The sequence below is a fragment of the Loxodonta africana genome, chromosome 2 (genome assembly GCF_030014295.1).
Source record: "Loxodonta africana isolate mLoxAfr1 chromosome 2, mLoxAfr1.hap2, whole genome shotgun sequence".
NCBI lineage: Eukaryota > Metazoa > Chordata > Mammalia > Proboscidea > Elephantidae > Loxodonta > Loxodonta africana.
Genome location: NC_087343.1, coordinates 4,046,730 through 4,072,231, shown reverse-complemented (window position 1 = coordinate 4,072,231; position 25,502 = coordinate 4,046,730). Strand labels below are relative to the sequence as shown.

General features: G+C 43.7%; 1 protein-coding gene across 8 annotated transcripts in view; it reads left to right on the top strand.

Moving 5' to 3' along the window:
• Window positions 1–18,811, top strand: part of MTRR (5-methyltetrahydrofolate-homocysteine methyltransferase reductase) — a 47,727-nt gene extending 28,916 nt beyond the window's left edge. For all 8 annotated transcript variants that reach the window (XM_023545372.2, XM_023545371.2, XM_023545374.2 and 5 more), the window contains exons 10-15: window positions 991–1,033; window positions 2,411–2,597; window positions 9,724–9,842; window positions 11,759–11,851; window positions 11,968–12,150; window positions 13,484–18,811. In XM_023545372.2, the coding sequence (XP_023401140.1) occupies window positions 991–1,033; window positions 2,411–2,597; window positions 9,724–9,842; window positions 11,759–11,851; window positions 11,968–12,150; window positions 13,484–13,628 (770 nt within the window). In that variant the 3' untranslated portion in view covers window positions 13,629–18,811. The remainder of the gene's footprint in view (window positions 1–990; window positions 1,034–2,410; window positions 2,598–9,723; window positions 9,843–11,758; window positions 11,852–11,967; window positions 12,151–13,483) is intronic.
• The last annotated feature ends 6,691 nt before the right edge of the window (window positions 18,812–25,502 follow it).

Below are 25,502 nucleotides of genomic sequence, written 5' to 3'. Positions count from 1 at the left end.
TTTACTATTATATTTCAAAATTTATTAAAACTCATCCACTTTGAAAATGAAAAGTCTGTTAGATTTTTGTTTAAATAACTACTAAAAATAGAACACTGAACAAAAAAAATTAAAAATTTATTAGTGGACAATTCAGTATTCAAATATTCTTTCACCTTTTAAAAGAATACTTACGCATATTGAAGCCACTGGGTTGCGAAATAATTTGGTTTAATAATATCTACCTCTACATATGAGGAGCCCTGGTGGCGCAACAGTGAAGCGCTTGGCTGCTAACCAGAAGGTCGGAGGTTTGAACCTAGTAGCTGCTCTGCGGGAAAAAAGGCCTGGCGACCTGTCCCCTAAGGATTGCCTACGGGCCGGTTCTACTCCGTTGTATAGGGTCACGGTGCATCTCCGTCAACTCGATGGCACACAGCCACCACCACTACGTGTGTGTTTTTATTCATGTTATATATACGTACATATTTATGAAGAAAAAGTACTCGAAGGCAGAATATTTCTTGTAACCCTTAAGATAGTTGTCTTTTATCTTTTGGGGGTCAGATTTCAAATCTGAGAGGTGGAGATCAGAACGTGCTGACGCGTCTTCCCAGCAGACCGCAGGCACACTTGCAAGCTTGGTGGTCTCTTGGGCGCTGAGGCCCGTTCCCAACATTCTTCTCGGCACCTGCTGGCTTAAGTGAGGACCAGCACTTGGGCACAAATTTCAGAGCAGAGAAATGCAGTGTGTCTGGCTTTTAATTCTAGGAATTAGAGTATTCAGTAATAGGGTACTGGAGTCAGAAATGTGTTTTTTTTAATATCGTACTTAGTCACAGTGGTTTTATATGTGCTCTAAAAGATGATTTAAAACCAAAATATATGTTATTTGTGAATGTTCTGAACAAGAGAAAGCAGAAATCACATGTAGGCTTCTCATTCACACTTAGATAGAAGAGTATTTTAATAAGCACTGATTAATACTTGCTTGCTTTTATTTTTTTCTAGAACATCTTCCTAAGCTGCAGCCCAGGCCGTATTCATGTGCAAGGTACTAATACGTGGTAACATAGTAATTTTGCATCTTTTCCCCAAAACTCTGACTTCTAAGTCCTTAGGGGCTACTGATGCATTCAGTGAGAATTTACTAATCCATTCAGTGAAAACTTACCCGATTTGTGCAAGACAATACCGGATGTAAGGAGCTGTGAAGAAGTGAACCGTGGGCCTCCTGTCCTCCAGGAGCTCATAGAGATTAAAATCTTCATGGGCTCCCGGCGGTCCACTACTGTTTTTTCCACTGAGGATGGTGCATCCCCAGATCCCACTGCCCCCTTTATTGGGGTTCTGCGTGGTGTGCCGAGTACCTGCAGGGATGGACAGGGAGAGAAGAGTCTGCCCTAAAGCACCAGGTGGCCAGACCCCCCAGGCGGCCTCCACTGCACTCCCAGCCTCTGCACTCTCCTGCCCTGTTCCTCCTCAGCCCAGCTCAGTGCTGACACAGGAAGTACACCGTTCTCTCAGGTGTGGGCTTCCCTTGCATTTTCAGCGGTAATATGTGGAAGAGAAACACGTCTTTGTAGTAATACCTTTTAAGTGTTTCCACTTTGAACAGTCAGCTTTCTTGGTGTATATAGGCATTTTCAATTTTTATCTGTTTAGCAGTAAATAATAGGAGTTCCTGGGTGGTGTAAATGGTTAAATGCTCGACTGCTAACTGAAAGGTTGGCGGTTCAAACCCACCCAGAGGTGCCTCGGAAGAAAGGCCCGGTGATGTGCTTCTGAAAGGTCACAGCCTTGAAAACGCCGTAAACAGCCCTGCTCTTCGCACGTGGGGTCACGCTGAGTCAACGTCGACTGGGCGGGAACTGACAACAAAGCAGTAAATGACGTGTGGGCGAGTTGTCGGGAGTTGCTCTTCGCATGTGGGGTCACGCTGAGTCGACGTCGACTGGGCGGGAACTGACAACAAAGCAGTAAATGACGTGTGGGAGGGTTGTCGGGAGTTGCTCTTCGCACGTGGGGTCACTCTGAGTCGACATCGACTGGGCGGGAACTGACAACAAAGCAGTAAATGACATGTGGGAGAGTTGTCGGGAGTTAACCGCTGTCCGTTCACGTGGTAAAAGTTCATGACGCTTACCGAGTCCTTTCACACACGGGCTCTCCAGGGCAAGTCAGTTTTATAAAGCTTACCTCATCCTGAAAAAAAAAAAGGCAGACAAATAATTGGAAACTCTTCTGACTGGTCACAAAACGGGGGTGGGGAGGAATTTTACGTAAGCAAGGTAGCTGTTCCTGGTGGGGAGTTGAAAGGTGGTTTAGAGCCCGTAAGGAAGTACCCTTCACTGCAGTGAAACGGGGCTTACTTTGGCACCTGTATATGAGTCCTGATACAGACTTTAAAATTTTGTCTCTGTCTTTGCAGCTCAAGTCTGTTTCACCCAGGGAAGCTTCATTTTGTTTTTAACATCGTGGAGTTTTTGTCCTACACCCCAGCGGTGGTCTTGCGGAAGGGAGTGTGCACGGGCTGGCTGGCCACGCTGGCTGCCTCGCTTCTTCAGCCAGCTGCGCACGTGTCACCCGCAGACAGCGGGACAGCCCTGGCTCCTCAGGTACCAGACAGTGCGATTACGGTCTTCTGGTTAGAGAAGGAAACGTGCCCTCCTGCGTTGACTGTTGTCATAAGGTCATCCAAAGAAAATGCGTGCTTGCCTCAATTTTAAGGTCTCCGTTGTCAGGGCAGGAAGATGTGGTGACCTCCACTCTCAGTGCAGCTGTTCACGTTATGTCCTGCGTGTGACACGCATGGCTGTGATGTGATATTCCATTCTCCTCCTGCTTGTCATACTCACAGGAGAGCAGACCTTCTCTGTTAGTATTCGCAGATGGGCCAGGGAGGTGATGAAGGTGGCATCCCTTTATGCCCAGGTTCCATCACACTTCCCAGATGAGTGGTTTGAGAGTGACCGTCTGGTGACGGCCAGAGATTAGTTTTCTATTCTTCATTTTGGGGCGGCAGGGTTTTTCCTGTCCCTGTCTCTTCCCTTTTTGTCATAGCTGTGGTGTGTAGGATCTGAACTAAGTGCTGTTAGTGCGAAGAAACTACAGGTGGGAAATCACTTAAAACATCTGGGAAAAAAAGGGGTTTGATTTTTCTGAACAGATTGTCGACACATTTAATCAGTATTTAGGGACATCTTTTATATTTTGATAGAGCACTCAGCAAAGTCTCGCTTGAGGCCACATGCATGGGGAGCAATTTAAGTATGTCCCTCTTTGCCTGAGGAACCCTGGTATCGCAGTGATTAAGTGCTCAGCTGCTAACCGAAAGGTCAACGGTTTGAACCCACTAGCCGCTCTGTGGGAGAAAGATGTGACAGTTGGCTTCTGTAAAGATTACAGCCTTGGAAACCCTGTGGGGCAGTTCTCTGTCCTATAGGGTTGCTATGAGTTGAAACTGACTCAAAGGCTAGTTTTTGGTTGTCTTGCCCATAAGGATGGTTGAAATACAAAAAAACCATTTCAGGCTTTATTGTCAAGTGTTCATCCTCCATGTTGCTGATAAAATGTGTCATTGATAGCTTTATCTTCTTACCACCTTGGTACCCGGAAGTTACTGCAGTCGAACAGTTCACAACTCTGAGGGAAAATGAAGACTTCTAATGTGTATTGGAGAGGCCTTAAGGGAAGACAACTGCTTGAAATTGCCCTTTAGCTTTACGTTTCCTGACCTGCTGCTGGAACAGAGACGTGCTTTACAGTGTATCACGCCGCCTCCGTCCCTACGCACACACCTGGGTTCACTGGGCATGGCTGAAACACGATATTACGGGCATGGACATACTCTGCTGCTTGATGACCTTGTAGCGTATGTGATTTATAAACAGTAGAGAAAGATCATTTTTTTTTTTTTTTTTACTCAAAATGAGAAGAAACAGCTGCAAACATACATTAATAATCGGAACCTGGAATGTACAAAGTATGAATCTAGGAAAATTGGAAATCATCAAAAATGAAATGGAATGCATAAACATAGATATCCTAGGCATTAGTGAGCTGAAGTGGACTGGTATTGGTCTTTCTGAATCAGAAAATCATGTAGTCTACTATGCTGGGAATGACAACTCGAAGAGGAATGGTGTTGCATTCATCGTCAAAAAGAACGTTTTAAGATCTATCCTGAAGTATAACGCTGTCAGTGATAGGATAATATCCATACGCCTACAAGGAAGACAAGTTAATACAACTATTATTCAAATTTACACACCAACAAAGATGAAGAAATAGAGGATTTTTATCAGCTGCTGCAGTCTGAAATTGATTGAACATGCAATCAAGATGCATTGGTAATTACTGGCGATTGGAATACAAAAGTTGGAAACGAAGAAGAAGGATCAGTGGTTGGAAAATATGGCCTTGGTGATAGAAACAATGCCGGAGATCGAATGATAGAATTTTGCAAGACCAAATTCTATCATTGCAAATACCTTCTTTCACCAACAAGAACAGCGACTGTACCCATGGACCTCGCCAGATGGAACACACAGAAATCAAATTGACTACATCTGTGGAAAGAGACGATGGAAAAGCTCAATATCATCAGTCAGAACAAGGCCAGGGGCCGAATGTGGAACAGACCATCAATTGCTCTTATGCAAGTTCAAGCTGAAACTGAAGAAAATCAGAGCAAGTCCACGAGAGCCAAAATATAACCTTGAGTATATCTCACCTGAGTTTACAGACCATCTAGAGAACAGATTTGACACATTGAACACTAGTGACCGAAGACCAGACGAGTTGTGGAATGACATCAAGGACATCATCCATGAAGAAAGCAACAGGTCACTGAAAAGACAGGAAAGAAAAGACCAAGATGGATGTCAGAGGAGACTCTGAAACTTGCTCTTGAGCATCGAGCAGCTAAAGCAAAAGGAACAATTGATGAAGTAAAAGAACTGAACAGAAGATTTCAAAGGGCGGCTTGAGAAGACAAAGTAAAGTATTATAATGACATGTGCAAAGAGCTGGAGATGGAAAACCAAAAGGGAAAAACACGCTCGGCGCTTCTCAAGCTGAAAGAACTGAAGAAAAAATTCAAGCCTCGAGTTGCAATAGTGAAGGATTCCATGGGGAAAATATTAAACGATGCAGGAAGCATCAGAAGAAGATGGAAGGAATACACAGAGTCGTTATACCAAAAAGAATTAGTCAATATTCAGCCATTTCAAGAGGTGGCATATGATCAGGAACCGATGGTACTGAAGGAAGAAGTCCAAGCTGTTCTGAAGGCATTGGTGAAAAACAAGGCTCCAGGAATTGATGGAATATCAATTGAGATGTTTCAACAAACAGATGCAGTGCTGGAGGTGCTCACTCATCTATGCCAAGAAATTTGGAAGACAGCTTCCTGGCCAACTGACTGGAAGGTGAATCCAACTGAATGTGGAAAGTATAGAACAATATCATTAATATCACATGCAAGCAAAATTTTGCTGAAGACCGTTCAAAAACGGCTGCAGCAGTATTTCGACAGGGAACTGCTAGAAATTCAGGCTGGATTCAGAAGAGGACGTGGAACCAGGGATATCATTGCTGATGTCAGATGGATCCTGGCTGAAAGCAGAGAATACCAGAAGGATGTTTCCCTCTGTTTTATTGACTATGCAAAGGCATTCAACTGTGTGGATCATAACAAGCTATGGATAACACTGCAAAGAATGGGAATTCCAGAACATTTAATTGTGCTCATGAGGAACCTTTACATAGATCAAGAGGCAGTTGTTCAGACAGAACAAGGGGATACTGATTGGTTTAAAGTCAGGAAAGGTGTGCCTCAGGGTTGTATTCTTTCACCATACCTATTTAATCTGTATGCTTAACAAATAATCCGAGAAGCTGGACTATATGAAGAAGAACAGGGCATCAGAATTGGAGGAAGACTCATTAACAACCTGCGTTATACAGATGACACAGCCTTGCTTGCTGAAAGTGAAGAGGACTTGAAGCACTTACTAATGAAGATCAAGGACCACAGCCTTCAGTATGGATTACACCTCAGTATAAAGAAAACAAAAATCCTCACAACTGGACCAATGAGCAACATCATGATAAATGGAGAAAAGATTGAGGTTATCAAGGATTTCATTTTACTTGGATCTACAATCAACAGCCATGGAAGCAGCAGTCAAGAAATCAAAAGACGCATTGCATAGGGTAAATCTGCTGCAAAGGACCTCTTCAAAGTGTTGAAGAGCAAAGATGTCACCCTGAAGTCTAAGGTGCGCCTGACCCAAGCCATGGTATTTTCAACCACATCATTGCATGTGAAAGCTGGACAATGAATAAGGAAGACCAAAGAAGAGTTGACGCCTTTGAATTGTGGTGTTGACGAAGAATATTGAATATACCATAGACTGCTAAAAGAATGAACAAATCTGTCTTGGAAGAAGTGCAGCCAGAATGCTCCTTAGAGGCAAGGATGGTGAGACTGCGTCTTACATACTTTGGACATGTCAGGAGGGATCAGTCCCTGGAGAAGGACATCATGCTTGGCAGAGTACAGGGTCAGTGGAAAAGAGGAAGACCCTCAATGAGGTGGACTGACACAGTGTCTGCAACAATGAGCTCAAGCATAACAACGATTGTAAGGATGGTGCAAGACCGGGCAGCATTTCGTTCTGTTGTGCGTAGGGTTGCTATGAGTCGGAACCGACTCGATGGCACCTAACGACAACAACAACAACAACAGAGAAAGATGGCGTCCAGTGAGTTAAAAGAACCTACATTGGTAATTACCCCAAGCAATAAGCCTGGGTGTGTTTCACATGTTCTTCCTTTCCCTTCTTCCATCCCTTCTCCCTTCCCTCCCCATTTCCACAGATGTTTACTGACTGCCCAGTTTGCAGGCACCGGAGATAACAGATCCAAGGACACAGTGGGAAGCCATCTCCGTTGCCTGGCACTCACGTAGTAGTAACGTTGCTCGATCACAGAGTGTGGACACTGTCAGTGTTTGTATCATCGACCACAAGTCCTCCCCCAACTGGTAGATTGTGCTATTGTTCACTGGTACCCCTTTCCCTTCTGCCCGTACCCTCCAGCCCATGGGAGGAGTGATGTTCACAGATGCCCACTGTCCGTTGTACTAGCCTGGCCGTCTGACCAGCTTTGGCCAGGGACGTGTGAGCAGACAGGGCACGCGGCCCGAGTGGGATGATCTTGAATATGGCCTGGTGTGGCCTGCCCTCTCATTCATCCCTGCACCCTAAGGACAGGAGGATCCAGGTCAGGGATGGCAGAGCTGCAGCCATCCGAGAGCGAGATACAAGCGTTTGGGGCTGTGAGCCATCTGAGATGGGGGGCCAGTGTCACTGCAGCAAGGCTGGCGAATACTCTGGCCCCCTTGCCACCCCGGCCTGTGGGAAGTGTGTTCTCATCATGAGGTGTTTGTGCTCTCTCTCCTCTCTGCCCTGGTGTGCTTCTCTCAGACACAGCGTGTGACTCTCCCTTGACTCTCACCAGAGGTCTTGTGTGGTGCTGCGTTGTGAGTTGTCTAAATTCCTGAGGGATGAGACACCACATCGGCAAAAAGCTAGTTGCCGTGAGGTGGAGGTCAGGCATACCTGGACTCTCCAGCTTCTTCGCTGGACTCTCTGCTTCTCTGCTGGACTCCATAATTGTTGCAATGGCCACACAGAACTCAGACCATACTCGCAGTTAAGTGATTTACTAAGGAAATAACAGGCTACAACTCAGGATCACAGTCCACTTGGAAATAACAGGAACAACTTGGAATCAGAATCAGGAAGCATGTATCCACGACCTGGAAGGCACCCCAAAGTGGAGAGTACATCCCTCCCTCCTTCAGTGCAGGACAGCTTCTGACCAGGAGTGTTCTCTCAGCTGCATTCTCCTGTCAGGCCTCCCCACCACTGGCCTCTCTGCTGCTAGCTGGCCCAGCTCACGGGCAGTGTGGCAGCCCACCTAACTCTCGGCTCCTCTCTGCTGCCAGGTGTCTCTGCCGCAAACTGGCCCAGCTCACGGGCAGTGTGGCAGCCCACCTAACTCTCGGCTCCTCTCTGCTGCCAGGTGTCTCTGCCGCAAACTGGCCCAGCTCACAGCCAGTGCAGCACCTTCAGGACAGCTCAGCTCCCACATGACTCTGCTCTGCGAGCCCAGCTCTCAGCTAGCATCTCTCAGCTGCAGCTTTTTTAGCTAACCTGCCGAGATCTTAGCCAGCAGCTTTCTCAACTGCAGCCTTTTTTTTTACCAGGCTTGGGAGGGGACTGTGTCCTGAAGGACATGCCTTCTCCCAGCTCCTGTCATTCAGAAGGCCTCAGAAACATCTGTTTCAGTTGTTTATATAGCCCAGACCTCATTAGCTACAGGGTGGGGGCTTGCTACCAGACCAGTGTTCAGCCAGTCCTCAATTACCCATGAGATGTCAGTCAACTCATATGTAAAAGTAACGTGTTCTGCAGGCAGAGACAGGCGACACCTCCCTGGGCAAAAGTAACAACCATCTGGGGTAGAAAGCAACCTGACAGAGGTCCCCCAGTTGGCTTCTCCAAGGAATTAGGGCTAAGGTAATATCTCCTCAGGGCTTAGGGGGAATCTCCCAAGCTGTTTTTCCAAAGAACCAAGGCCAAAGGCCACGTAAATGCTCATGATGCCACACCTTCACCGACAGGGGTGTTTGCATTAGCGTTCCGCTGTAGTTCTTGCGTGTCTGTAGGGGTTGGCTCACTTGCCATTCTAGCGATGGTTTTTGGCTCTTCCCACCAGCACGGAGCTCCGTGTCCCCAGGGGTTATCATATTGAGTGCCTTCAATAAAACAGCTAACTAGACGGGCCAAGTGAACGAAGCTAATGCAGCAGTCTTTGCAGGTTCTCTCCCAGATGAGAAAGTCGTAATTAGTCACAGCTCAGCCGGCTCTGCGTTTCAGGGCCGTGGTGTTCAGCCCATTCTTGAGGTCATACAGTTTTCCTAGAATTAACTGTTTTTGTATACAGTTACACGCCACACCATGTAGAGCAGAATAATACCGTTCTTACCCCTTAGGTCCCTCAGTGTGCCTGAGGGTTAGCATAAAGGTAGACGTGAAGCACATTTGCACACTGGTTCCTTTTAAGTATCCTTGGTGCATAGATGATACAGGAAACGCTCCTGAACAGAGAGGTTTTCATTAACTGTCTACATCACGCGTTCTACTAGCTCTGCACAGGCATGAGTAATTCTGGGTAATACTGGCCCCCAAATGAGTATAGCACAATTCTCTAACATCTCTTGGTTGCCTGATTTTCATGTAAAGTATTTTTCACCTGATGTGATGCTCGTCTTCTTTGGCCCTCTGCATGTAAACATGAAGAATCGTGTCTTCGTTTTTTCCTTCGTGCGTTTCCCTGGAACTTGTACTCTGGGCTGTCTGTTAGAAAGCAGATCTTACCCATGGGCTTAGAATTGGATTGTTACCTCTTCAGCCTTCTACCTCAAAAATAGCATGCCTATCATTTTAAAAACACATGATTTTCGGAAATTTGCAAGGCAAATTTGATTATTTCTCTGTAGAGACAGATGTGTTCATGGTGTCCATAAGATTTAATGCCACTATTACATTCACTGATATTTCTTTGAGGGGAACTTGCCTTTGTGATTATTTTAGCAGAGAAAGTCCTGGTCGCATACTCTTGACCTAGCTTCTTTTCAGACTTTTTGGCGTGGTTCGTTTAACATTCTAGATCTTCATCTCTCCTCGGGCCACAAACTCCTTCCGCCTACCAGATGACCCTGCGGTGCCCGTCATCATGGTGGGCCCAGGCACTGGCGTCGCGCCCTTCATCGGCTTCCTGCAGCACAGGTCAGTGGGTTCCTGGTGGTCCGCGAAGGGCAGCATCCCCTGTGACCCTGAGGGGAGGTAGAGTAGGGAGCCTCTGTGGTTTTCTTAGCAGTTTTAGGGTATTGGACTTTGGCTGCCAAGTTTTTGTGTGAAATAAATGATTATCAAATATGCAATAGCATAAAACAGTCTGTCTCCATGGGGCAGGTAAGCACCGTGTGTTGTGGACATTGTGCTTCCTGATGGGACTTCCCTTTTCCCTGCAGCACCCAGCTGCACTGTGGGTCACAGCACATGTAGCTGGGGACACACGGGGCGTGACATCATGCTGTGATGACGTACAGGCCATTTCATATATTCCTTAACCAGATGGAGGTGTTAGTAACAGACCCAGTTATACCAGAAATGGCAACGTTAAACCGCAGTCGTCAGGGGTTTTTCAACAGAATGATATTAAAGATGTAACTCACTGTCAGAAGAGAACTATTTGATACAAAAAAAATAAAACAGTACTTCTGTTTACGAAGTAGTCAGCAGTTCTTATGTACTGTTCCCTAGATGGTAGGGTAGTTTCCTTGGAAAAAGTCATTCTGTTGTTGTTTTATTTTGCTGTTTGTTTTTTCCTTAAGAAAGCAAATGAACAGAGGCCAACAGTTGTCTCAGTGGTGTGTCTGTCATTTCAGAACTAATTTTTACAGACATTGTCCTCTTAAAGCCCAGACTGCCTGTGCATTTCCTGTTAACTGAGAGTTAGTGTTAATTCATAGAAGTCACTGTTAATGTTACTTGACGTTGACATTAGTCTTTGTGTCAAAGTGCGACACCTGAGTTATCCTCGTTATATGATGTATGTGTCCCATATCACCCCTGTACGTGGCTCACAGCTCTGCAGCTCCTGTGGTGGCTGACTGTGGTGTCTGCTGGGGAGGCCACGGCACCCCGTGGACTGTACGTGGCTCATAGCTGTGCAGCCTGCTTGCACAGTGACTGTGGTGTCTGCGGGGGCGGCCACGGCACCCTGTGGACTGTACGTGGCTCTCGGCCATGGCACCCCATGGGCTGTATGTGGCTCACAGCTGTGCAGCCCCTGCTCACTGACTGGTGTCTGCCAGGGTGGCCATGGCAGCCCATGGACTGTACATGGCTCACAGGTGTGCGTTCTGTGTGCTGGCTGACTGGTGTCTACTGGGGTGGCCACGGCACCCCGTGGACTTTACGTGGCTCACGGCCATGGCACCCCATGGGCTGTATGTGGCTCACAGCTGTGCAGCCTCTGCTCACTGACTGGTGTCTGCTGGGGTGGCCACGGCAGCCCGTGGACTATGCATGGCTCACAGGTGTGCATTCTGTGTGCTGGCTCACTGTGGTGTCTGCTGGGGCAGCCATGGCACCCGGTGGACTGTACGTGGCTCACAGCTCTGCAGCCCGTGTGGTCACTAACTGGTGTCTGCTGGGGCGGCCACGGCACCCCGTGGACTGTACGTGGCTCACGGCTCTGCAGCCCGTGTGGTCACTAACTAGTGTCTGCTGGGGCGGCCACGGCACCCCGTGGACTGTACGTGGCTCACGGTTCTGCAGCCCGTGTGGTCACTAACTAGTGTCTGCTGGGGCGGCCACGGCACCCCGTGGACTGTACGTGGCTCACGGTTCTGCAGCCCGTGTGGTCACTAACTAGTGTCTGCTGGGGCGGCCACGGCACCCCGTGGACTGTACGTGGCTCACGGCTCTGCAGCCTGTGTGGTCACTAACTAGTGTCTGCTGGGGCGGCCACGGCACCCCGTGACTGTTAACTGATGTTAGCTGAGTGGATGAACTGCAGTGACTGCAAAGGTGATTTTTGCAGACCTGTCTGGCTTTGGTTGTGGCATTTCCTAATAAGACTGTGGTTGGTCTTACGTATTCTTCACATCAAACATCTTACATTATTTTTCGTTTAGAGAGAAACTCCAGGAACAACACCCGGATCGCATCTTTGGGGCAATGTGGCTGTTCTTTGGCTGCAGACATAAGGACCGGGATTATTTATTCAGGTACTGTGCGGTTCTGGCATCTCTCTGCTCAGTCACTGAGTGTGGAATTCCAGAGTTAGGTTTTTTAAACTTGAAATGACAGACTTTCTAGTGACCCATTGCATGTTGCATTCCAGAGATGAGCTCAGGCGTTTCCTGAAGCATGGGGTCCTAACTCACCTGAAGGTGTCCTTCTCACGAGATGCCCCAGTGGGCGAGGAGACAGCTCCGGCCAAGTACGTGCAGGACAACTTGCGGCTTCATGCCAAGCAGGTGGCCAGGATCCTTCTCCAGGAGAACGGTTCTATTTACGTGTGTGGGTGAGTGGCCTTCAGGTATCTGTCAGATGGGACAAAGGAGTCAGGGAAGCTTATAAACAAAATTAAAGACCGAGAGGTTAATGATCTTGTCATGTGGTCATGAGCCATTGGTTCTCAAGTGCAGGCATAGAAATGTGAGTTTGAAATGACTTTAACAAACGTGTAACAGCCCGGAACTTGTCACTTTCAGGGAAGTATTTGTGAAAAGTTAGTTCTTAGGTTGCGGCATGCTTTGGCCACCTCAGATATGTGTTTCAGCCTCTAAGAGATGGACTTTGCGTTAAGTCATGGGTCTTTGACCTGGAAGTCTCAGGACGGATTTTTGTTATGAACAAGCATCTATGTGCTCTGTGCAGTTGAACCAGCTAAGAAGAGAAGCGTGGTTTTCACACTGAGAACGTGGGCACCGGGGTCCTCTTGCTTCAGGCAGAATCTTTGGTGTCTCGCCATCAGCCATGAGTCATTTTGGGAATGTTAGGTGTTCTCTGAGGCAGACCCATCGGGGAAACCGTAGCCGCCCTGGGAAGTCCAAGAATTTCCACTTACTTCCTTGCCTTAATGGAACTCAAAATTTCTCCTGATGGTTTGGAAATAAGAAAGAAGTTCTTTCACTCTAAGTGTCTTTTAACATTTAACACATTCTCGAGGTCTGCTACTTTTGTCTTTTAACTGTGACCCATAAAAAGAAATGCTGACATAGTGACCCTGGATACGTATGAATATAGTAAGAACAAAAGTTCCATGAAAAAAAAACAGCTTTTCTGTGTATAACGTATTCTGATCATTTCTAGTCTGTTTTGTTTTATTGTCTCATTAAAAAAAGAGAGCTGTGTCGGGGCTGCAGGAGCGTGGGGGTGGGGCTCATCCTGTGAGTTGGCGGGTGGAGCCTGGAAGAGGGCGACACAGGATGAATGCTCAGACGTGCCTCTCATGGATGCTGACAGTACGCTTGCAGGTGTGTGTGTACAGGTGGAGGCGGGAGGGAGCTTCGCTCCGAGAGTGAGAGGATGAGCCGACGGGTGGGCAGGACTGGATGACGGAGGCCCTTAGATGCTCACTGAAGATGGGGTGCTCCTGGGGACACTGGGCACCTCTGAGGGGTTTCATCAGGAACGCCGTGGTCAGCGTGGCTTTAGAGCGGTCACCCAAGGAAGGCCTGGGGAGGGAGTGATACATGCCTGAAGCCAGGACACCTGCTGGGAAACTGGCAGCTCTCCAAGGAAAATGGGGAAGAACTAAGGTGTCAGAGGGAATTAAGTTACTGAATTCAGGAGGATTTGGTAGAAGAAAAAATCTTGTTTCTTAAACTTAATGTTATTATTTTCTCTCCTAGAGATGCAAAGAATATGGCCAAAGATGTAAACGATACTCTTGTGGAAATAATAAGCAAAGAGGCTGGAGTTGAAAAACTAGAAGCAATGAAAACATTGGCTGCTTTAAAAGAAGAAAAACGGTATCTTCAGGACATTTGGTCATAAAACCCAGAAATTAAAGGAAGAGAATTTGGCTTTTATGGGTAAAAATACTAAAACCAATTTCGTTAGGCATCTGCTCTCTTCTCCCTCCCTGTGCCTGTGACCCCCCGAAAGGACCCTCTGCCTGCAGGCCCTCTCCCCACCCCGCTCCCAGCTGACAGGTGGTGCTCCCCAACCTCAGCGGCGCCCAGGCCTCCCCTACACCCTGGAGCACTTGGCAGAGGCCTGGCCAGCTCAGGGGTGGGGTAGTCCAGATCTGTACACTCAGGCTGTCCGCTGTGGGAGCGGGCCTGGGGTCACTGGCTGGTGGTTAGTGCCTGTGAACCGATGCTGCCAAAGATTTCCAATAATGTAAACATAAGTTATCGTCTTGATATGAAGTGTACCCATAAAGAGTACTCAGATGCACGTGTTCATACGTGCATAACATTTCCGTTACGAGTTAGTGTAATTTTATCAGATGGTTATTTATTACCAAAACTCTTATCTCTGATATTTTAAGGTAATACTTACAGAATTTTTTAAAAATGATGCTAGAAATGTGAAATATATTTTGAAATTCCGCTCAGACATATGATTTATCTATCAGTCACTTCTTTTTAATATCAGAATTCCAGAATCCGGGGGAATTCGCATTGAATGTGAAGACGTGGCACATACATGTTCTAGTGAAGAAGGTCTTGCCTTGTCCTCCCTCTCCTCCCTGACTCTCCTCCTGCCGCCGCCTCGGCACGGGTTAGCATTTCTGCGCACCCTTCATCCTGATCTCCGTGATACTACTCAAACTTTATCCCAGTCTTAAAATACCCATTCAGTTACTAGCCTTATATGTCTTAAATTGGCAATGACAACATTCTCTCAGAATTTGTCACAGTAAGAAACAAAATATAAAGGCATATGGTAACTTTTTTCCTGGGTTCTAGTATGCAGTATGTTTTTATTCAAGACATTGGCGTTTTAAAAAACAAGCAGGATTTGACTCAGTGGCACACGGAAACCATGACAACCTGTCAAAGGCTTCTGGTCATTTCAGGAAGTGAGGATCTGAAGGAAATATGGCATAATCTTAAGATTTGATAATACTTTGTGGCTATTCGTTACATTACTCTTTAATCTTACGTATTGCATGTATTTCACAATAGAAACCAATCTCAAAGAATAGAAAACATAGAAACACTGTATTACGTACATAATTATATTCATATGTTGTATACATCAGCCAAAATACACTTAAGGTGAAAACATTAAAAGGAATGAAGAGCTGTATTTATTGGTAGCTATAACGAGAAAATTTAACAATCACAAACTTGTATCCACGTTCCAGTATCGTTTATAAATACCTGACTCCCAGTCTGTAGATGTATGTACTTACTGGTTGTTGAAAACTGATCTAACCTAATTTGTTTATACACAGTTATGAAATTTTTTTCTGTTAGATATTGATAAATATTAAGTTTGAGGTGGATACTGACCAGCTGCCCCCCGCCCCCCACAGCCTTGTCAGCAGGGTATGGAGAAAATAGATCTCAGCCCCAATTCTGTCACACACAGAAACATTTATTACAAACCCATTAGCAGCCAGGGGCAGACCTGTTCCCACAGCCAGCTCTGTGAGCTTGATAAAGTCCAGGCCCTCTTAGGTGATCAGCCATGGCTTTCTGAAGTGTCCTGAAGGCTGTGATGGTGGATCTCAGGGGAGGGCTGGTCCCTGCCAGCGCCCCCCGCCAGCCCTCCGCCTCTCAGGGCCTTGCTCGTGGAGGGTGGGGCGTGCCCACTGACAAATCCTGAGTACACCAGTTTTTAACCAGCGAGGGACCTTTTCTTACCTCCACCATTCTAGTAAGCCCCTAACGCACCTACAGTTTCAGTAATATGCAGGGTGCTTGTTAGGCGCTTGTCCTGACCAGGGACAGAGATGAAGGGTGAACGCGGAGGTCCTGACGACACTCCCCACGCCCAGGGGCACCTGACAGGCAGGCGTGCAGTGCGTGTGCTGCAGTAATGCAAAGGCAGGCACCACGGGCCGGGGACCCCAGTGCATCTACTTAGTCACGCAAGTCACATATAAACTCCCTGGCTGCTTCTAGCCACGCGGGGCCACCACTGACCCCCAAAAGGTTAAACATGATGCATGTGGGCATCGCTTACACAAAAGCAGCTGTTTAGGTCATGAAATGTCTTGGTTTTATGCTCCCAAAATGACACAGCTAATGTGACATTTTCCAGAGAGTCGTGCTCCATGTGTACAATCCCAGGTTTATTTCCGGTGAGCACTCTACACAATTATATGACATTATATTTTATCATTATTTTATGTTGTCATTAGTTGCCGTTGAGTTGGCTCCAACTTGTGGGGTGACCTCTATATGTAACAGAATGAAGTGCTGCCTGGTCCTGTGCCATCACTGATATGTTTGAGTCTGTTTATTTTGTATGTTGTTGTTGGGTGCTGTCAAGTCAATTCTGACTCATAGCAACACTGTAGGACACAGTGGAACTGCCCCATAGGGTTTCCTAGGCTGTAATCTGTACAGGAGCAGATCACCAAGTCTTTTCTCCCACGGAGCAGCTGGTGGGTTTGAACCACCAACCCTGCAGTTGTTAGCAGCTGAGCGCTTAGCCATTGTACAACCAGAGGTTTATATATATTTTTTCTATTAAATGTAATTGGACTAAACAAAGCAAATGAAAGGTTATTAAATAAACCTACCAATGTCCTGTTGAGGAGAGACACATCATCAACTAAAGATTCAATTTTAAGAGATGGAAAAGGATAGGCCATACAAACACAAAGAAAACAGGTGTAGCTAAATTAATATAAAAGAGACTACTGGAGATGGAGACAATAGTTAAATGGAGATAATGGTTAAGGAAGCAAATGAAGACACAAAAACCCTAAATATGTGTGTACTTAATAACAAAGCTTAGAAGTATAAAAGGCAAAGGTTGCCAGAAATTAGTTGGAGAATTTAGCCACTCTTAGTAGTAGGAGATCCTGGTGATGCAAACCATTAAATGCTTGACTACTGTGCAAAAGGTTGGCAGCTTGAACCCACCCAGAGGCACCTCAGAAGACAGGTCTGGTGATCTTTTTCCAAACGTCACAGCCTTGTTCTGCTCTGCTCACGTGGAGTTGCTATGAGTCGGAATTAATTCAACAGCAACTAACAGCAACACCAACAGTAGCGAAAGAAAAAGCAGAAAAAATAGTAAGCGTATAGAAATTTATCAACAACACAGTTAACCAACTGGATCTAATTAACATTTATGGAACATTAAAACCAATGATTTAAGTATATAAGTTATTTTCTAATTCACATTAAATATCAGGATATAGGCCAATATTTATAGTGGTAGAAACCATACAACATTTGTTCTTTTTAGAATTAAACCAGAAGTTAATTACTAAATGTAACTAGAATAATTCCCAAATATTTGGAAAATAAGCAACACATTAAATAGTCCATGAGTCAGAAATTACAAGGGGAATTAGAAAATATTTGATGAAGGAAAGAAAAAAAAAAAACAACCCAAACTTGTGCTATGCAGCTAAAGCAGTGCTATGAGGGAAATTTATGAGTCTAAATGCTTATAAGAGAAGAAAACTTAAAAGTCAATGATCTAAGCTTCTATCTTGGGAAGTTAGAAAAGAACTAGTAAAATAAACAATACAGTGGAAGTGATATAATAAAGATGAAAGAGGAATTCAATGAAATAGAAAAAAAGATATACAATAGAGAAACCCAAGGAAGCAAAAGTTAGTTTTTTAAAAAAAAAAGATTCCTAACAAGAACAAATCAGGAAAAAAGAAAAAGTTTCCAGTATCAGGAATGAACGAACTAACATTACATATCCTGTAGACTTAGAAAAGATTCTAAGAGCATATAATGACCATATCAATAATTTGAAAATTTAGACAAATTCCTTGAAAAATTCAGCATACCAGAACTGAGACAAAAAGAAATAGAAAAACAATTGTAATTTCAGTAGCTGTTTAAAATATAGGATCTCTAATTAAAATCGTTCCTACAAAGCAAAGTCAGGACGGATGGCTACATGGTGTGTTGTCCTCCAAACCTTTTTGGAAGAAAGAACACCCACCTCATTAAACCCTTGCATTAGATTGAAGAAGAGCATTTTCAGACACATTTAACGAGGTCAGCATGTCCACAGTACGAAGTCTTCACAGAGGCATTACAAAAAATGAAAAATATAGGTCATTATATCTCTCATGAAAAGAGCTGTAAAAATCCTAAACCAGATATTAGCAAATGAAATCAAGTAATATGTAAAAAGAACGTACGTCACTCTGGAGGCCATTCCTGGAATACATGGTTGATTTAATACTCAAAACTCAATGTGATACACATTTACAGAATAAAGGATGAAAGAAGCACAATCCTCTTAAGGGCTGACAAACTTTTTCTGTGAAGAGTAAATAGTTTATACTTTGCAGATGCGAGGGTCTGTGTCACAGCTATTTAATTTTACTGCTTTTGTTTTTAGTGGGACAGCAGCTGCAGACAATACATAAACAAAGGAAGTAGCTGTGTTCCAATAAAACTTTATTTTAAAACAGGTCAGTTATCTCATACTGTGGTGACTTGTGTGTTGCTGTGATACTGAAAGCTGTGCCACCAATATTTCAAATACCAGCAGGGTCACCCGTGATGGGCAGGTTTCAGCAGAGCTTCCAGACTAAGACAGACTGGAAGAAAGGCCTGGTGATCTAGTTCTGAACATTAGCTAATGGAAACCCTATAAATCACAACAGAATATGGCCCCACTCACTTGCCTTGGACACCTCATCAGGAGGGCTCACTTACTGGAAGAGGACATCATGTTTGGTGAAGTAGCGGGCCAGCGAGGGTGAGGGAGACCTTTGGTAGGTGCATTGGTACAGTAGCCACAATAATGGACTCACAGGCTGGTGATCGTGAGGATGATACAGGACCGGGCGACATTTTGTTCTGTTATATGTGAGGTCACTATGAGTCAGAGTTGACGGCATGTAACAACATATTTATGTTGTTGTTAGCTGCCTTCGAGTGGGTTCTTTCTCATAGCAACTGTTATGGATTGAATTATGTCCTCCCAAAATGTGTGTCAACTTGGTTAGGCCATGGTTCCCAGTATTGTGTGGTTATCCACCATTTTGTGATCTGATATGATAATCCTATGTGTTGTAAATCCTAACCTCTGTGATGTTAATAAGGGAGGATTGGAGGCAGTTATGTTGATGAGGCATTACTCAATCTACAGTATTAGGTTGTATCTTGAGTCAATCACTTTTGAGATGTAAAAGAGAGAAGTGAGCAGAGAGGAGGGAGACCTCATACCACCAAGAAAGAAGTCTTGGGATCCCTGTACTGAGAAGCTCCTGGACCAGAGGAAGATTTATGACAAGAATCTTCTGGGAGCTGGTGCCCTGAGTTTAGACTTCTAGCCTTCTAAATTGTAAGAGAATAAATTTTTGTTAAAGCCGTCCACTTGTGATATTTCTGTTACAGCAGCGTTAGATAACTAACACAGTGACCCTGTGTACAGCAGAAGGAAACACTGCCAGGTCCTGCGCCTTTCTAACAATGATTATGTTTGAGCCCATTTTTGCAGCCACTGTGTCAGTCCGTCTCATTGATAATCTTCCTCTCTTCTGCTGCCAGTCTACTTTATCAAGAATGATGTCCTTCTCCAGGGAGTTGGTCTTCCTGATAAAATGTCCCAAGTGTGTGAGACATAGTCTCACCATCCTCACTTCTAAGGAGCATTCTGGGTACTTCTTCCAAGATACATAGATATAGCTACTATTATTATACTATTTTTTACTGAAGATCATTCAAAAGCAGCTGCAGCAGTATATCCACAGAAATTCAACCTGGACTCAGAAGAGGGCATGGAACCAGGGATGTCATCGCTGATGTCAGCTGGATGGATCCTGGCTGAAAGCAGAGACTAGCAGAAGGGTGTTTACCTGTGTTTTATTGACTGTGCAAAGGCATTTGACTGTGTGGATCATAACAAATTCTGGATGACATTGTGAAGAATGGGAATTCCAGAACACTTAACTGTGCTCATAAACAATCTGTACACAGATCAAGAGGCAATTGTTTCAACAGAACAAGGGGCTACTAAGTGATTTAAAGTCAGGAAAGGTGTGCATCAAGGTTGTGTTCTTTCACCATACCTATTCAATCTGTATGCTGAGCAAGTAATCCAAGAAGGTGGACTATATGAGGAAGAACGGGGCATCAGGACTGGAGGAAGACTCAATAACAGCCTGCGTTATGCAGATGATACAGCCTTGCTGGCTGAAAGTGAGAAGGACTTGAAGCACACACTCCAGAGCTGGATGATGGGAAATGTTGGTGAGATGAATGCCATCCGTCACCTGCTGGCTGCCAGGAGTTGGTCCCATGGGCCTAGATCTGGGTAATCCAGTTTCCCTTCTTCTCTGTGAGTCATGGAGATTTGAACCCTGGTAGTTCAAACTCTCCTGAGTCACTCAGTGCAGTTTTCTTATGTATGTGGAAGTATACACCCAAGTGCCCTATTTTTATCAAAACTATGAAAACAGATAATTTAAATATTTTTAAGCCACCTGTGTATAGTATATGGATATGTTGTTAGGTGCCATCGAGTTGGTTTTGACTCATAGACCGAAATGTTGCCTGGCCCCGCACCATCCCCAGAATCATTGCTGTATTGGAGCCCATTGTTGCAGCCGCTGTGTCAGTCTGTTTCGCACTTTATTACTGATTAGTACCCACCTTATGGCTCTACCCCGATAGTATTCCACTGCGTACACCACAGAAGGACATCGTGGCTGCTTCTAGGTTGTGGTGATTATGATTAAGCTGTTGTGAATATTTGTGCACAGATTTTTTTTGTGGACATCTATTTTCAACTCATTTGGGTACATATCTAGGAGTGGGGTTTCTGGGTCATATGGTAAGTGTATTTTTAAATTTATAAGAAATTACCAAACTGTCTTCCAAAGTGACTGTCTCAGTTTGCATTCAAACCCACAATTTTTAGGTTTTTTTGAGAGTAAATTTGTAAGAGTTTAACATTGTGAGAGCTTGCTTTGAGTACAGTTTGTGTCTCCCATCCCTGTGACATTGAATGTTATTGCATTTAAATAGTGGATATAAAATTTAAAAATGACAGTGCAGGGATTATAAAAACAAAGAATTGCAACTTATTACTTCAGTCGTGCTATTCTTTGCGACCCCTTAGATTTTTTCCTCATGGTTAATGTTTTTGAAAAATTAGAAAAAAAATTTATTTCTGTCTCATCTCATAGATGAAAAATGCTTTATATTATAGGTACAACGGTGAAAAGACTGTCCCCAGTGACCCAGTGTGCTCATTACAAGGCTCTGCATGCTGGAAAGACAAACATTGAAAGGTTCAGATCACCTTTGAAGTGCAGTGCAGTCCTAAAGCTAATGTGGGAGCAGAGCATCCTTCTACGGTTTGTTCTCTGCTCATGTAATTTTCTTTTTCCTGAGCTATTTTCTTTCCTAATGTAAAATTCTAGACAACTAGAGTCAGTCCTAAGATAGTCTAGGGAAACATCAAACTTTAAAATTGTTCAGCACACAGAAATTCTGGAGAAAGCCATTATCTATTGTTGAATACCAAAATAATCAAGATAGTTAGAATCCTTTAAAAAGTGTATGCTAAGGGGATAATTCTACCATCAGAGGAGATCAGCCCAAATTCAAGAGATTGGGTAAGTGATCAAAGAAATTCTAAGCAATTGGTTAAGCGAGAAGTCTCTAATTTTGGGGAAGGGATTATGGAACTGGGAAAAGCTAATTCATTGAGTACATTGAACATTCTTTTTTTCTGATTAGTTTGACTTTGGTATATTGAGTCAGAAACACTCTAGTCAACAAGTTGATATTAACCAGACTTTAAGTCTCAGTTAGGATCTTCTGAAGTGTATGGAGGACACTAAGGCATACCGTAATCAAACTTCCAAAACCAAAGACAAAGAGTCCTGAGAACAGCTGATGAAGAGTGAACTGTCACTGCAAAGGGGAATCAGTAAGGCTCAGCTCTGACTTCTCTGCAGAAGCCATGTTGGCATGAAGGCAATGGGATGACATATATAAAACCCTGGAAGAAAAAAATCTCCGAACAAAACTATATATCCATCGAAGTTGTCTCTCAAACACGATGGTGAAATTAGGACATTTCCAGATAAGCACAAATTAAGGAAATTTGTAAAAATCAGACCAACCTTATAAGAAATATTAAAGGGGGTTCTTCGGATGGTGAACCAACAGCATCAGACAGCAACCCGAGGTTTAGACACAAGACAGCGTCACTCAGACACCAGCAAAGATAAAGAATTCTCCAAACAAAGCTGCAAGACTGGAAACAGGGAACTGGAGGCATCAATCTGTAAAAGACAACCACTCCGTAATAAGAAAACCAAACTAAAAACAACCTGTTGCCTTTGAGTCGTTTCCGACTCACAGCGACCCTGTAGGACAGAGTAGAACTGCCCCGTGGAGTTTCCAAGGGTGCCTGGTAGCTTTGAACTGCTGACCTTTTGGTTAGCAGCTGCAGCTCTAGTAATGACGTAGTTACAGGACTTCGGTATAGAGAGGAAGTCAAGGTGATACCAAGATATAACACTGTTTTAAACTTAGGAAGATATAAAGGTAAATTTCAGAGTAACCACAAAAATAAATAAATAAATAAATAATAAACCTACTCACCAAGATAAAAAATGAAGAAAACCATAAAGACTTAGTAAACACAAAACAACGAAGAAAAGCCAAATCTGTCTTGGAAGAAGTACAACCAAAATGCTCATTAGAAGCAAGGGTGGTTGAAACTCCATCTCATATACCTTGGACATGTTATCAGGAGGGATCAGTCCCTGGAGAAAGACATCATGCTTAGTAAAGTAGAGGGTCAGCGGAAAAGAGGAAAACCCTCAATGAGATGGATTGACACAGTGGCTGGAACAGTGGGCTCAAGCATAACAATGATTATGAGAATGGCACAGGAGTAGGCAGTGTTTTGTTGTACATAGGGTTGCTATGAGTCAGAACTGACTCCATGGCCACTCACAACAACATACAAAACCAACAGGTAACGTTACCCTCTATGTAGAGAGACTGAAAGCATTATCCTTGAGAATAGCAACCTGACAAGGATGCCCTTTGTCTGCATTCTTGTTCAATATTGTACTGGAAGTTCTAGCTACAGCAGTAAGGCAAGAAATGGAAATAAAAGGCATCCAAATTGGTAAGGAAGAAGTAAAACTGTCCCTGTTTGAAGGTGATATAACCCTATACCTAGAAAATCCCAGAGATTTTAATAAGAAAGGTACTGGAACTAACAGAAGGATTCAGAAAAGCGGCAGGGTACAAGATCAACATACAAAAATGAGTTGGATTCCTCTACACTAATAATGAGAACTCCAAAAAGAAAATTAAGCAATACCATTTACAATAGTCCCCCAAAAGATAAAATACTTAGGAATAAATCTAACCAGGCACATAAAAGACTTGTACATAGAAAATTACAAAACACTACGAAACCAAAAGAGACCTACATAAATGGAAAAACATGCCATGTTCATGGATAGGAAGACTTAACATTACAAAAACATCATCAATACTATCTAGAGTGATCTATACCTAAAATGCAATCCTGATCCAAATTTCAACATTCTTTAATGAGCTGGAAAAACTAATCATCAACTTTATAAGGAAAGGTGAGAGGTCTGGGATAAGCAAAGCATTACTGAAGAACAAATTAGGAGGCCTCACACTTCCTGATCTCAGATCCTACTACTATACAGCCATGGTAGTCAAAACAGCCTGATACTAGTACAACCACATACACAAAGACCAGTGGGAGAGGTTCGGGAACAAGAAGTATGTCCTTTCTCCTTCAGACAGCTGATTTTCCACAAAGGGTCAAAGTCCATTAAATGGGGGAGAGAAATTCTCTTCAACAGATGGTGCTGGCAAAACTGGACATCCATTTGCAGAAAGATGAAACAAGATCCGTACCTCACATCATACACAAAACTAACTCAATGTGGATCAAAGACCTGAATGTAAACCTAAAACTATAAAAATCATGGAAGAAAAAATAGGGAAAATCCTAGGGACCGTAAAATATGCATACATAGAATACCAAACATTACTAACAGTGCACAAACAGCAGAAGATGAACTAGGTAACTGGAAGCTCCTAAAAATTAAACAATTACACTCCTCCAAAGACTGCCAAAAGAGTTAAAAAGAGAACCTGCAGACTGGGATGAATGGATCTGGAGGACATTATGCTAAATGAAATAATCACAAAAAAACACCAAGTATTGCCTGAGACCACTATTATAAAAAGTCAAGAACAGGTTTATGCACAGAAAGAAACATTGTCTGATGGTTACCAGTGAGGGGAGAGGTAGGGAGGAAAAATTACTAACTAGGTAGTAGACAGCGTGCTAACTTTGGTGAAGGGAAAGGCAGTACACAATGTGGGGGAAGTCAGCACAACATGACCAAGGCAAAGACAATGAGAGGTAGGACGAATGGGAACGGGGAGCTCGGGGTGGTAATGGGGAGAGTGCTGATTTATTGAGTGCATCAATGTCACAGGAAAATTTGTGTATAAATTATTGAACAGAAAACTAATTTGCTCTGTAAACCTTCACCTAACGTGCAATAACAAAAGTTTATGGAGGAGCCCCTGGATGGCACAAATGGCTAAGTGATGGACTGCTAATGGAAAGGTTAGTGGTTCAAACCACCCTAGAGGGACCTTAGAAGACAGGACTGGCAGTCTGCATCTGAAAGGTCACAGCTTTGAAAACCCCATGGAGCAGTTCCACTCAGGAATTGAGTTGGCCACTAGCAACCATGGGCGTTTATCTCTTTGAAAGGCCTCTTTTTACCATAAATTTGGTGCTGCTTTGGAAAACAGCCCTGGGGGATGTCTGAGGTTACTTTGAGATTGGCCAAATTGTGGCTGGAATTTGAACACCTAACACTATGCAACAATCAAATATAAAGAAAGACATTTAACTAGGGGGAAAAAAAAAGCCAATTCCGCGGAAGAATATCAGGAGAAAAAGGGCAAAAATTGCTGGCTTCTCATCACCAGAAGGAGTATCAGAGCATGTTTGAACACTGGTATTATTTCCCCCAAGATCTAAACATTGATACTAAAGCAATGGATTAAATATTCTCAGTGTTTGCTAACGTTCAGCCGTTTTTTCCAATTCTTTGATCAGAAGAAGAAAAAGTTTGGAAGTTTTCACCAAATGTACATTTCACCAAACATAATAGAAAGGTATATGATTTTCTGGTGTTTTAGAAGAATTTCTTCAACCACAGAGCTATTTGAGAGGCATTGACATCAATCCTGAAGAAACAAAGACGTGAACAGCATTGCAACTTCTCAAACTTACTGTGAACTGTGATCTTTATGAGTCTCGGACAAACTTGTCCTTGTGTTTTAGGTTTTTCCTAACTATTCATCCATCCAATACTTAATTAAAAAAAAAAAAACCCTTTTCAAGATTAAAATTTAAAAAGTGTTTATGATAAAGTATGAGTGAAAAGAGATGTCTATTGAAACTGAATATGCAAAAGATTAGTTTTGACAAATATGCAAACATTATAGATGGAAAACGGCAGTGGAATGTAATTCCTTGAGGAGTCAGACCAATATGTAGATGTTTTTCCTCTTTTTTCAAACAATTCATTAATGCAATAAAAATAAACCATTTAAAAATATTTTTGGATTGTAATATTGATTTTACTTTTCAGTTTTTCCTGGCATTATTTATAGATCCATGTTGTTTTGTGCCATCTATTTGATTCCAGCTCATAGCGGCCCTATA